Raw genomic sequence first — 14,442 nt, 5'->3', positions numbered from 1 at the left:
CTTCCAAGGCCGGATCCACAACACACTGATTCTTTGGGGGAGGGACCAAAACATTTGTTCCCGCCATGGGTTCAAACATTTTTCCACCCCAAATTTAATATGAAAAGCAAGGCGAAAGGGTATAACTAATGTAGTACTTTTGTTGAGTTTGGTGGTTGGTGTACGCAATAGCAGCCTGTTTTTTTGCGACGTTACTAAAAAACAAAAAACAATTGGGTTCGTTTGGGAAGGGGGGGGGGGCGTTGGCAACTTTGGCCTCCCTTCATATGTTTTGTGCAACCAATTAGCTGACGAGCGCCCTCCATGATCTGCGCACCAACTTTATGAATCAAGCACTACTACGTACATGTAGCATTAGCACTGCACTACTGCAGACCAAAACACGTTCGTTGTGTTCATCTTCCTAAAGTTCCTAGATGTAGTTCATGTGCTTCGTTTGATTCCTCGGGAAATGCGACAACAGCCTTTGCACCCTAGTCGAAGTGCACTCATGAAGAGGACATTTGTACCAATAACTTTTTTGCCGCTATAAAACATTAGATTTGCCTCATCTTTACAGAACTCGAGTCGAGACGATCGAACCGAACCCATCCCGTCTGAGTGACAATCTATGAATGAGCAACCGGAACTGAACGTTGTGCGGTATGCCACAGCCGAATGACTGAATTTCTTCCCTTCTGATGACTCAGTTAGTCAGGTAATATCGGAAACTAACCTCACATGTTCCTAGTAATCCTTTAAATCTGCTCCACTCCTGTAAAAAAAAAACCTCATTGTGTCCGTACTTTTGTGGCGACGACCCTTTGTAATCGAATGTATTGTGGTTTCGAAGCATTATTGGCCGAGACCCCCCCCCCCAGTAGAAATAAAATAATTAGTTTCTCGTGCGGCCTTTTGGAAAAAAATAACAAAGCCAGCGCTTTTTTTGTGTGTGTGTATTCTTCAATTTTGTCAAACCTGAAAAAAATGATAAATTTAATAATGATCTTTTTCGGGAAAAAAAGTCGTGCTTTTAGACTCAGTAAAACTAAAAGCTTGTATGTCATTTCCCGAGTCCAAGTGACGGCCATTTAAAATAATCTGGCAGCCATCTTGAAAAAGAGCGTGGCCAGTCTTTTTGGAAAAAGGGTCTCCTCCTTATCTTGTTTTTTAAAATAGGCAGGACGCTAAACTTTTTTTTTTCTATTTGGCCTAAGACAAAATATTGACAACATTGAAGATAGTATGTATGAAATAGTTTTAAACAAACAAAGCGACAGCCGGAAAAATGGTGAGAAACTAGTCTATTTTTTTACTTGGCCTTGGTATGATGGCAAAAAGATCTGATTGTCGGGGTCATGCTGCCATATTAAATATTGTGATTGGAAAGAGCGCATGCATAGCAGCTACCAAAGTCTGTCAACGGGACGGCATAACACTCTAAACATAGAACAAGGAATGCCGGCAAATTATAGTATTCCTCTGTGTCTATGACTAGTATGACTGCCTCAACCTCTGTATGAACTTACTGCTCTGCCTAGCCCGGGGGATCGAGGTAAGCTGATGGTGTAATTTAATGATGTCGTCCAAAGTTATTCAATCTGCTTCCTGATTTCCCAGCCGCTGGCACAATGGAGAAAAGTATTGCGATATGTCATTCACAGAAATACTGTATAGTCGTGTTCCCTAAGGGGCGCACTTCGAAGCCTACCCAACTTTCCTCGTGTAGTGTTGCCAAACCTCTTTGTTGACAAACCTCAAATTCATGCAATAAAATACTAGTACTTTTACCTTATTAATCCGTGCTATTTAACCTCTGTGAACAATTTCGGTTTCATAAAATTTAATCCGAAATTCAAAAATGGTGGCGTCCGGAAATTGGGCACTAATTCGCAGAGTGTTCCTAACGTGGCGCACTTAAATAAATCTCGAAAAATTCCAAATTAACATTTAAGAATTTCTGTTAACTTGATATATTCTGATAAATCATTATTATTTCTACTTACATACCCAGCCAGATGTTTGTCAGAAAATTATTTTCTTATGTTCGGGGCATTTTCAAAGGGTTCACTTTGCACTTGAAAATAAAATCGGAAAATCACGCCAAAATAAATGTTTTTTCTAACTTTGTAACGGGTAAATAAACTCGCGATTTATGAATGGGAGTGTTTAGAACTTGATGAAATAGCAGTCACTTTATGTGAAATTTCAGTTAAAACTTTTACTCTAGCTTGGCGCTACAGGCAAAAAATCAAAGTGCGCCACGTTGGGGGACGCGCCATGTTAGGGTACATCAACAATACATTGTGTATGCAGGCTTTCAAGAATTCCTACTTTTCCTGCTTTTTCCTAGTATTTTTTTACTGTGCTCCTATTTTTTTCCAACTTTTGTGTTCCACAACTGGAAAATGAAATCATTAAATAATTTTCATACACTGTCGTGTTTATGTTTGTCACACACTGTCATAAATCACACAATGATGAAGGATTAGGGCGCAGGAGTACTGCAACTGTATTCAGTGGCGCAGCCGGGGGGGGGGGGGGGGGGCCTTGAGCCCCACCCAAGAGGTTGTAAATTTCTTTTCTTTTTTTCTTTTTTTGTAAAGTTTTTTGGTAATCCCATGATTTGACCTTGGTGATATGTAAGTGGCCTATTTTCGAGGAGTATAGTAAGGGTGTACGTGACGCCACCAATGACATTCCCCCCCCCCCCCCCAATTTTTTTTTTTTTTTCCGCGGCCAAAAATTTTTGGGCAAAGTTTTGGGCAAAATTTTTTGAAAAAAAAATTTAACTGAGCTAGACCCCCCCCCCCTTGCGCCACTGACTGTGCTTCTATAATTAGCTTTGAACATAAACAATTTTTTGTAAAGATCTTGAAATTCTGAAAAATGTTGGTCTAATCAGATCATAGATCATTTCTTCAACCATGCACCCAAGGGATAAGGGGTTATAAGACCAATGAACAAGCCAACTCTGGCTTGTCATGTGTACATGTAGAACAGATGCATGAAAAGACTTCCTGTCAGTGTGAATACACCATTTTTAATGATTTCTGCGACCAGCCTTACTGACTTGTCTTGTTTTTAATTAGAGACATGACTTGATTGATTCCAGCCAGCTGTCGAAGGATGTGATTTAGACTTGAACACTTGAAGATGTGATAAATTGCGACTTTTTTTTTTACAAGACAGACAAGGTCTTTGGCAAGTTGAATTTTCACATGAAAATTAAATTCATTGATAAGCTTTTGCTGAAATGTGTGCAGTAATGACGGCCATCATTAAAAGAAGAGCTGGCAAGCCAAGTAATGCTGGTCCCAGAGTGCACAGACTTTTAGTCATCTGATTCAGAATGAATGTTTACTGGAAGTCTTTTCATGAACGTCACGGTGGCCGACATATCCGGCCGGACTTAGCCCATTCATTGGCATTCCAGGTAGTCCTATTATTGTGGCCGCGGTGAGTCAATGAGAAATGCAGTACAATTATAGAAACTAGGACTAGATGACGAGATACGTACTAGACACAAAGAGTCAAACACACGGGAATCAAAAACCAATTTCTTTATTGAATTTGAGAAAATTGTAGGACTTCGCACAGAAAGTAACACATTATCCGGACCGTTCATTCAATATGGTAGTCTGGTATTCCAACTGCATACTGATTCACAGAACAAGACTTGACAATTTTTACTTCAGAGAGTAAACATGACAGATGAAAAGGACAGGGTATTATTTGTACAAAGTTAGAGCATTTACAGAGAACACCTAATCCAAACTTTTTGAAAGTTTGTGCTGACTTCAGAACAAGACAGTTTACTCGCAAACTTATGTTTGCACGCATTCAGCGAATTGTTTATCCCAACAGGAAAATTGCCAGTTGAAATACCAAACTTGCTTATTTCCAGAACTTTTTGTTAATTGACAATCTTTTCCCTGCTACATGTGTATGTATGTAACCAACCATTTCTTCTGTTGCAGTATAGTAACACCTCCCCTTTTTTTGACCAGATTTCTTGTAGTGTTCAACTTGATACACCCATCTCCAGATAGAAAGATGTGCCCGTTCAGCTGGTTTGCGAGCGCTACAGTTTTCATCATTACATGTCTAACGGTCGTTCCCATGGTAAATGGCCAATTCAACATCACAGGTGTGTACAACTGCAATTAATTTCTTGATTAATTAATCTCCGATTTCAAAAAAATAAAAATATAAATGCAGCAAGCATAAGAATGAAAGTAATGATTATTGCAGAAGTTGGTGCAGTAAGGTCATTGCAGATATATCTGTGGATACAAATTGGAGTTTTCGAGGACTTTTCGAAAGGTATATTGCCCAGGTATATTCTGTGTGTGAATATTGCCATCTATGGTCAAAGGCCAAAATTCCTTCTTAAAGCTAGAGTCCATCATTTGCAGCTATCCGAAAAGTAACTGGCGTAATTATTGCTGAAAAACATTCTCGGTTGAAAGATAGTAAGGTGACTAAACTCCCTGTGAAATTATTCTCTCTGGCAAGCTGTCATTTTGAAGAAATCAACAAAAGAAGGCCTTTCCAACGGTGCTTCTTAAGACGCACCATAGGAAATTTTAATTAGTAGTTCTTTTTGTTAATCGGTGAAGCGCGCAAGCATTTGCCTGACGTACACGCGTGCGCGGTTGCTATAATTCGTCGGATCAGTGCGCGACATCGCGTAGCTGCAATCAGCTTAGTGAGAACGTGTATCGGACACTGAATTCAGCCCCAATTCAAAACATGATTCAGCAAATTTTAATTTGACATCGAGATCCTAGAATGCTGTTTTTCTTGGAATACACAGCTGAAGCTGAGCTGAAACATCGTCAGGTTAGTTGTTCAGTACCCTTCTTTAGATTTTGAGCATGTTTGTTGCTTCAAACGAACAAAATGCATAAATTACAAATGATGGACTATACCTTTAAGTGTGAGAGTCGTTCACATTATAACCTGTGCATGCCTTTCAACTGTCAAAACCTCTTAAAGGGAATATACAACATTTGCAAACATCGAAAAATAAAACTACCAAGTTTTTACGAAATACCTTACTAGGATGTTGGTAAATGACAGTCTAAAGCATCCTGTAAAATTATGGCACCTGGTGTGAAGTCATTTTCAAGAAAATGGAATTTTTGTATCTGTTTCCAGCGGTGGTCGGCTGACCACCGTTGGAAAAACCAAACTATTGTGCAACTACTGCTCAAAATGTACCATTATTTATTCAGTTCAAATTTTGTTTGCTATTGGTACTTATATATTCATGAACGGGTGCAGGCCAGCTAGACTTGTTCCATTACCTTACAATTTTCCGGCATCTGGAAATTGATCCATTTTATCTTTAGTGGAGTCAGGGAACCAGACTACTTGAACGTTTTTTGTTTTTCTTGGTTTTTCCAGCATTTTCGTAGAAAAAACTTCAAAAATGTCAGTGTAACAAAATTTGATCTATCATACTAACCCCTCAAATAGTTCATTTCTGAAAATTACAGCAAAAGCCAATGATGTACATTCCCTTTAACTTCATGTACAACATGGTTGTTGTGAAGTGTTCAAAGTCCTCATTTATGACTCCATTGAGACGATAGCAAAGGTCTACATTATCATAACCTTCTGTGCCCCATTGAACACACATACAGCAATCAAACAGTTCGGGGGGTGAATAATAAATTACCGTGATCATAATGGTATATCATGTATGACATGTACACGTATTCATTGTGCTCATATGGAAAAAGAGATTACATTACACACGCCAAAATCTTTATTGCAATACAATCTTACCTGTGAAGTTCATAATAATCGAAGTTTAGCAGTATTTATTTATATTTAATTCTTATTTAAACTGGGAAACACATTCAGTGGAATCCGCTGGGCTCTCATGGGGCCCATACAGTAAAGAGAAGACAATGTGAAGAATTTACAGTTTAAGATGTGGGAGAAAAACACCAGAAGAATATTCTAAAGAAAATTTACGGAATCAAGTAGGGACTGAAAGCCCAATCCACATACAATGTATTGGCCCCGGCGGGAATCGAACCCGGGTCACAGCGGTGGAAGGCTACGCCAACCTGACTACTCAATATGAATGCAGCATGGCATTGCAAAAGGCTATAGTAACACTTCAGATGTACATTGTACATACTTTGTAACAATATTTGAAAATTTGCCCCAAAAATGCAACCAATGGGTGTTCAAGAGATACCAGAAACTACTCTGGGTGAAACCAGTGGGATGGGGGGGGGGGTGCTGGGGCATTTGTAGGAATGGGGTTGCCAAATTTAGGACCAAACCAGTTCTTTAGGAGTTGGTTTTCATGATTGTCTGTGACTTTCCAGGCTTTGAAAATTTTGAAAGCAGCTATTTTATACAGCTTCACTTATTTACAGAGCCTGGCAGACGGACGCACATCTATGGACAGGATTTTGTGGCGGTGATACCCCTGACTACTGGTTTGCCAGAAAGCGGTTCATCTCTTCAGATTGCTTGTGTTTCATGTCAAAGGTACAAATGATTCCTCACTTTCGTAGATTAGAAAACCATTTTCGTGCATTTAACCCTCCTATGCAAACATGCATTCTGAGCTATGCTGTTACTTGGGTGAAAATTGGTCAAGTGACCATTGGTGTGTGAAAAGTATATGAGGGGAAGTGTAAGAAAATTTTGACTGTTTGTGACCATTTATACAGCAGGGGGGTTAAAAAGTGCTTTTCAGGAGATACAAGAAAGAGTAAAATGTATTTGCTGAAGGCAGTGATTTTAAAACCATTGGCCGACAATTTTTGACATCTTTGTTTCATATTTTAAAATTTTTGTTATCATTCTTACAGTTCATCTGCCACAGTTCGCATCACCTTTCTACAAGGAAACTTTTCTGAAAATGTTACCGTTCAGGCTACATCTCCACACTTTGTTCCTCTAAGCATTTTCGAACTTGAACCCTTGGCAACTACAACACCACCAACGCCGGCTATGTTTAACATCACAGCCGATGAAAACATAACCGTGACAGTCCTTGTCAAGATTGCTGGTACCCTGAATGCGTACACCGCTTTCCCCGTAGACTCCCTGGATGGATATTACATCGTAGCTTCTTATGGAATGCACGATGAAGATGTGTCAGAACTCACCGTCATCGCTACTGAACCAGAAACACATTTTAATTTGCACCCATACAGTGATGTCACCATTCTCGGTCATGAGGATTTGCCAGCAACGGCACAAATTCAGCGAGGAATTGGGGGATGGGTGACGTATCAGACAAATGACAGCTTCATGGGGGGTCATCTGCAAGAAGTGACAAACAAACCACTCATTGGCATTGTAGGAACACACCGTGCATCCGCGGAGTATGGTTGGGCTCAATCACTAGATCAGCTGCACCTGCTAGTATCCTTAGGGACAATGTACGCTGTAATGCCAGTTGCTGGAAATCATCTCCGAAACATCTTCCGCATTGTACCCGTCTGGGAAAATACCAACATCACTTGGATTTCATGGCATCAGTCAAGCGGGAAGTATCGTCACGAAAGCTATATACTCAACAGTGGCCATGTTTTGGATCTTACCTTTGATTCCAATAAAATCGGGCAAATTCAAGGCTCCAAACCATTCCTGTTGCTCCACCATATTCAATTAGGGACACCCGTTGTGGACACCGCACTGGTAACCGTACCACCAGCAGAACAGTTCACGCGTCAATCTTTCACATTCGCAACGTATGAACTGCCGGACATAGAAGTAGACACCTACATCACCACATTGGCGCCTTGCAAGTATTTTGAACAGATTTCTCTCAAGAACATGGCTGGTTCTGCCTCTGTTTTGGATTTTGAGAAGACCTCAGGCACTGAAGATGGGTTGGAGTACTGCGGGTCAATCAGACAGCTGGAGTCTGGTGTATACACGATAGGTCTATATCCACACAGTCCATCAGAAGCTGTGTACTCCGCCATACTCTACGGCAAGACAGCATCTGGCGTCTTTTCTTACATCCTTGCCTCTGAACTCAACCAAGTCACTTGTAGTGTAAAGGACACAGAACCTACTCTTTGCCATCCTCCAACAGTGCCCATCCAGCCTGCATCAACTGTCCAAACTCAAACTGTAACTGACATGACTGATGCAACTGATGTAACGATTGAGACTTCAACGACCCCTAACAAAGATAAGAGCACTGGCAATGGCACAGGTAAGCTTAAGAATTGTTCTCAAAATAGATTTGGGAAGAATCAATGAACCTACGTACCCCTTAGTAGTAAAAACAAAACAAATAAAACAAGAGCTATGTCTGTTCGATGAACAGAACATAGGGCTTTTCCGTATTTTTTCTTTTCTTTTTGTGTCCATATGCAAGAACATACCATAGTTACAGGACTAACTTCTCCACATATAGGACTTTAAAATTTACACCTTTTAACATGATCCACGTCACATGTACCGCGATGACATCATCGTAACAACACTTGTCAATGCACATGTTTTCATTGTGGTCTTGATGTGCACCAAGTGTGACGTCAATCCCATGAAAGAAAGTGTAAAATTTTGTAAGCGGAATAAAATCTTAAATATTAAGAAAATCATAGAAGTAACTTCCGGTCTGATTACGCCATGAATTTGAAACCTTGCCAAGTTACAAAATGTATCTGTGGTTAATCAAAGATCAAGGGGCGATTTGGTAAAATTTGAACGGATGGTTTTCAAATTAAAGAAAGCAAACACTAGGCCTATTTTATGTGCTGCTAGGGGGCGCCCTTTCGAAAGATGACCACACTGTTTTTGTGTCTGGCATTCCTCACTTAACACTTTCATAATTTATATGTGTGACAAAATGCTTCCGGTTTCGGTTTCTATTGCACTTCCAGTAACACCTGAAGTAAAGGTCAAGCGGTTTTGTGTCCGGGGACAAGAAATGTTTCTCACGGCATAGTCTACAAGCTCATGAAAAAACAAGCATGATTCTCTTTTTAGTTCAAAGGATAGGCCTATAGCGCAAACTATTTTGTGAAAATTTGCCCTTAAATGGCTTGTAATTTGATACCTGATGACATCATAATGACGTAACGAAATTTACGTCACATGGTACAAGTTCACACTATGTTTTATGATCATACCGTAAACTGTTTCGAAGAAATTTTGCTTTGTTTGATTTCAGGCTAAAGTATTCACTTTGACCTTCCGGTTGACCCCGAAACTTGCCAAGCTATAGACCATGTACGCGACCAAAAATGGTCTTTCTGATTACAGAATACAAACATCATCGATTACTTTGTTCAAGAGTTATAGGTGAAAGTAATTGGTCACTATTTCAGAAAACATTGCTTGTAATTTGACACCTGATGACGTCATCCTGACGTCAGAGTAATATGCAACACTCGGGATGAGGGTCCACATACGTTGAAAGTTACAAGTTCATATCATAAACCGTTTGGGAGAAAACCCGCGGAGAAGTGCTGTACAGGAAAAAAAGAAAGATTAATCAGAACAATAATAGACAGTGGTTGGGTTGTGCCCGACCACTCAAAACCGAACATTACTGACGGGCATGATGGACAATATAAAACACCAATTTACCTACATGTACATTGTACGTGTATGTGCTTATCCCATTTCTCTCATTGGGGACGATTGGGACACATCCTCACCCCTGCTCCAGGCCTGTGCCTTTGACAACCCCCAGCCCCCCCCCCCCCCCCTGCCATTCCACCCTGTACTTTTTATACCCCAGTTAAGCCATCGTCGGAGTGCAGGGAGAGTCGGAATGATCTGGACCCAAGTTCACCATTTTTTTGTGAAAAAAAGAGTGTTTCGTATGATTGGTTATTACCGGTACCTTGTCTTCAACAGGAATGTTGAATTTTTCAAATTAGCGGCTGTGGTGTGGCGACAGAAACCTTGTCGCCCCCCACTGAGATTTTGAGTTTCTAAAAAAATTATCATTGATCTACATGACGCCCCCCCCCCCCTGAAATGTTCCAGCGCCCCCCTCATGAAATGTTCCAGCCCCCCTCAGCGCCCCACTGAAAAATTCCTGGCTACGCCACTGCTTGCTGTGTACAAAAGTATAGGAGATTTCCAAAGTTCAGCTTTTTTACACCTTTTTCAGCTGTTTTCAGCTATTTTTCTCAGTGGTCACTCACACCCCTGTGATATACATGTACACACATACATGTGCCGGTACTCTGACTGTGTGCCAAATGCCATGCTTATATCATCAAAGGCACAATTCCCCCAAACATTTCTATTATCTAAGCTTTAGGCCTACTGCTATTAATCCTTGATGAAGCCACAAAAACCAAAACAGAGCACAGGGGCAGTTTGAGGCGGTATAAGGACTAACAGGCAGGGGCCAATTTCATAGAGCTGCTTAAGCACAAAATTTGCTTAAGCACAAAAAAAAATGCTTAGTAAAATCAGGATACCGGCCAAAACTCCATGCGATTGTTATGCCAAGTAAACAACAGCTAAATACCAGTCACAAGCAATGTACATCGCATGGAGTTTGGGCTGGTAACCTGATTGTATTAAGCAAGGTTTTTTTGGTGCTGAAGCAAATTTTGTGCTTAAGCAGCTCTATGAAATTGGCCCCAGGCAGGGCACTTGGGGGGTAAAGGGGCAAATGGGTTATGTAGGCTGATTGTTGACCATCTGTTTTAATGTTTGTCTCATCCTGCAGTTATTGGAGTGGTCATTGCAGTCGTCAGCATCGTTGTAGGATTGATCATTTTTGGTTGCTGTCTATTTAAACACAGATTGTAAGTGATTTCCTGTTGGCAAGTATCCAACTGACCTTTTCTTGTAGCGGCCATCTTAGAGGGCATCTTTTGATATTTTTTTAATTCAGTAACAATGAATACACAAAAGGTTCACTCATGCATATCCCAGCAAAACAAAACAAAGGCATTGCCCTCTAAGATGGCTGCTACGCATAAAGTCAATACATTTTGATGTAACCATATGTAAAGAAGTTTTCATTTTTTTCTCATCACAATTGTCAAATTTGTTCACTGTTTCTACTTTTGACATGAGCTTAAACAGACCAGAATATCGGAAGGTCTCTTCCAAAATAAAATACAGCCTAGCTGCCTCAAAAAAAATGATACAATCGAAAACGATTTTTTTTTTTTTCAGTATTAAATCTCAACATAAGTAAGTCATTTTGAGCATCACATTAAAGAAAAAAGACCAGGCTTTCCAATACTTTTTGTTTCATCTCATTTGCTTTTGTCAATCCAGAGATAACTCCAGTTTACAGAACACAAAAATCGAGTTTGTGCCACAGTACTCGAAACAACTCTGCCCATGGATGCATAAAAGTGGCACAAAATCGATTTTGGTGTATCGCACTAAATTGATTATATCTCTGAATTGACAAAAGCAAATAAGATCACACAAACACTATTGGAAAGCCCATTCTTTGTTCTTTAATATTATGCCAAGTAAGAATGACTTATTTTGAAATTTCATATTTAACAATTTTTATGCCCCGCGGCGAAGCCGAAGGGGCATACTGTTTCCGCCTTGTCCTTCCGTGGGTGGGTGGGTGGGTGGGTGGGTGTGTGGGTGTGTGTGTGGGTGGGTGAGCTTGTCTTACATACGCAGTGTGGACTTCCGAACAAAAGACGTCTACATAATGTAGGTAGCAGCGACGAAGTGTGGACTTGCCCACGTCCACACAGTGTTTCCCCATTTCTGGAAAACAGGTTTAGAGGCATTTTTTGGGTTAGGTTTATCTGTAGCAGAATGAAGAGAAACACTAAAGGGAATCATTGAAAAAAAATTGGGTTGTAAGAGTTTTCACAGTTTGAGAAAAATGAGTTTTTCCACTGGTGTTCCTTAACTACACGAAAAGAAAGGAAAGTCCACACTAGGTATGTGAAACAAGTCTGGGTGGGTGTGTGGGTTTGTGTGTCCGGACAAATCTTGTCAGCACGATAACTTGAGAAATACTTAACATATGAACTTCAAATTTGGTCTGTGTATTGTTCTTGGTAATCCTAAGAGGCCTATTGCATTTGGGGCCGAAAGGTCAAGGGTCAAGGTCACAGTGGCTGAAACAATAGAAATTTTGTCAGCGCGATAACTTGAGATATACTTTACATATGAACTTCAAATTTGGTTTGTGGATTGTCCTTGGCAATCCTAAGAGGCCTATTGCATTTGGGGCCGAAAGGTCAAGGGTCAAGGTCACAGTGGCTGAAACAATAGAAATTTTGTCAACGCGATAACTTGAGAAATACTTTACATATGAACTTCAAATTTGGTTTGTTGATTGTCCTTGGCAATCCTAAGAGGCCTATTGCATTTGGGGCCGAAAGGTCAAGGGTCAAGGTCACAGTGGCTGAAACAATAGAAATTTTGTCAGCGTGATAACTTGAGATATACTTTACTTATGAACTTCAAATTTGGTTTGTGGATTGTCCTTGGCAATCCTAAGAAGCCTATTGCATTTGGGGCCGAAAGGTCAAGGGTCAAGGTCACAGTGGCTAAAACAAAAGAAATTTTGTCAGCGCGATAACTTGAGAAATACTTTACATATGAATTTCAAATTTGGTTTGTGTATTGTTCTTGGTAATCCTAAGAAGCCTATCGCATTTGGGGCCGAAAGGTCAAGGGTCAAGGTCACAGTGGCTGAAACAATAGAAATTTTGTCAGCGCGATAACTTGAGAAATACTTTACATATGAACTTCAAATTTGGTTTGTGGATTGTCCTTGGTAATCCTAAGAAGCCTTTTGCATTTGGGGCCAAAAGGTCAAGGGTCAAGGTCACAGTGGCTAAAACAATCGAAATCTTGTATTTATTCTGAGATCATAGGGATTAGGGATTAATTCATATAAAACCTACAGAAGACACTAATGCTGTCAATGAACATTCCATGTGACCAAGGTACATGTAAGTTGATGTTAAAAGAGTGGTGTTATGTCATGGGAACAGTCACGGTTGCGGGGCATTTGTGTTTGTAAACACACCTGACTTGTTTTTTTCTGATTGTACCATTTTTGAGACAGGCTGTACAGTAAACTCCGGCTAAGTCGGCACTCTCAGGACCTGAGAATTTGTGATGACTTAAGCGAATCCAGACATCTGCTATAAGTCGTCATTTTGCTGACTTACATGAATGGCCTTTTTGCACACATGATTCATTGCACTAATTGGCTTTGATTTAACCTGGCTTATCTCCTTAATGCTTGAGTTGAATCCAGCAAATTAATCCTCGAATTTTATCATCACGTTTGGGGTATTGATAGTGGAGACCACGTGTACAAAATAGTAATACATACATGTACGTGCACAGTTACGAATTAAATGCGTGCGTGGTGTACCACGCACACATTGACGGCAGCAGTGGTATTGACTGCATCATTCAATAAGACGACCCCCAAAATGGACAGAGCGCATGCGTACAGACTAGAGGGGGTACTGGTATTGATATGCTCATGATGCATATGAGATGTATGCGGTAGGAAACCCTTTTGCGACACCGATGCATGCAGCGATCATGGGCCGTGCCAAAACACATTACACTCGACACTTCATGCCAACCGCAGTAGGAAGTCGATGCCAATGCGTGATTTTTTGAAAGCCGAGTTACACAAAGGATTTTGTGTAACACGACGACTTGAGCGAAATAGCGACTTATAAAAGCCGACTTAGAAATAAAAAATTCAATGGAAGTGCATCACAGACAATTGGGACTTTAGTCAGACAGCCGACTTGAGTGATTTGACGAGTTGTCATGATGTCGGCTTGGCCGGAGATTACTGTTATAAAAACACCATGGGTTCAGGCTTAATGCATGGGTCTATTTGTGACCAGCTTCAAGTTTAGCAATTATTTTTTTTTTGCAAAACATTACTGCACTGTTGCCAACATATCAAAAGGTTGCCACGTCATCTGGTCATAGCTGGATGGAATATCATTATGTCCGAAATCTTATTATGTTTCATTTCAGTGGGCGCTGGAAGCGCTTAGACGAGTCGGAGTATTTGGAGGATAATCCCCTCAGACAAAATGTCAGAATGCACACCATAACCGATGCAGTGTCTGATGGATTGTGAATTGGTATCAACTTAGAATCTAAGCTTTTTACATATGTACAACTGAAAGTAAAACACTTTATTTCAGTTTGAGAAGGTTCATTTGACACTTGCTTTTTGTTTTAAGGATGCTAATCGTTCCTTATGTTTGTTTTTTTGTTTGTTTGTTTGTTTGTTTGTGGGGTTTTTTGGGGGGGGGTGGTATCAGCACCTACTTGTTAGATGTTTGTCTTATGGAACTACTACATAATCCAAACATAGAATTAAAAAGGCAGTGAGATAAAAAGGTGATTTGTTTATTAACGTAAATTATTAAAAAAAAAAAAAAAAGGGGTGTTTTTTTTCATCAATTATTTCGCAATCTCTTCATCAGTTTCTAAGAACTACAGAACCATCCGCAGAGGACCCTATCA

The 14,442-nt window shown here is 40.2% G+C and overlaps 1 protein-coding gene across 3 annotated transcripts; it reads left to right on the top strand.

Annotated features, from left to right (window-relative positions):
- The first annotated feature begins 344 nt into the window (after positions 1-344).
- LOC119730639 lies at positions 345-14,136 on the top strand. 3 transcript variants are annotated; one of them, XM_038203628.1, is made up of 7 exons: positions 345-697; positions 4,028-4,129; positions 6,381-6,495; positions 6,822-8,182; positions 10,667-10,745; positions 13,001-13,081; positions 13,945-14,136. In XM_038203628.1, the coding sequence occupies exons 2-7, from the start codon at positions 4,036-4,038 to the stop codon at positions 14,048-14,050; spliced, it is 1,836 nt and encodes a 611-aa protein (XP_038059556.1). In that variant the 5' UTR covers positions 345-697; positions 4,028-4,035; the 3' UTR covers positions 14,051-14,136. The 3 variants fall into 3 exon arrangements, with proteins under 3 accessions (XP_038059556.1, XP_038059555.1, XP_038059557.1); XM_038203627.1 differs by having other exon boundaries at positions 3,990-4,129; XM_038203629.1 differs by lacking the exon at positions 13,001-13,081 and having other exon boundaries at positions 3,990-4,129.
- The last annotated feature ends 306 nt before the right edge of the window (positions 14,137-14,442 follow it).

Source organism: Patiria miniata, unplaced genomic scaffold (genome assembly GCF_015706575.1).
Source record: "Patiria miniata isolate m_02_andy unplaced genomic scaffold, ASM1570657v1 HiC_scaffold_22, whole genome shotgun sequence".
Lineage (NCBI taxonomy): Eukaryota > Metazoa > Echinodermata > Asteroidea > Valvatida > Asterinidae > Patiria > Patiria miniata.
Note: the sequence above shows the minus strand (reverse complement) of the source record. Positions and strands in the feature narration are given on the sequence as shown.

Coding starts and splice junctions, on each gene's coding strand:
- LOC119730639 (XM_038203627.1), top strand. Junction 8,183..10,666: donor GAGCACTGGCAATGGCACAG/GTAAGCTTAAGA, acceptor CTCATCCTGCAG/TTATTGGAGTGGTCATTGCA. Junction 10,746..13,000: donor TGTCTATTTAAACACAGATT/GTAAGTGATTTC, acceptor TTTTTGAGACAG/GCTGTACAGTAAACTCCGGC.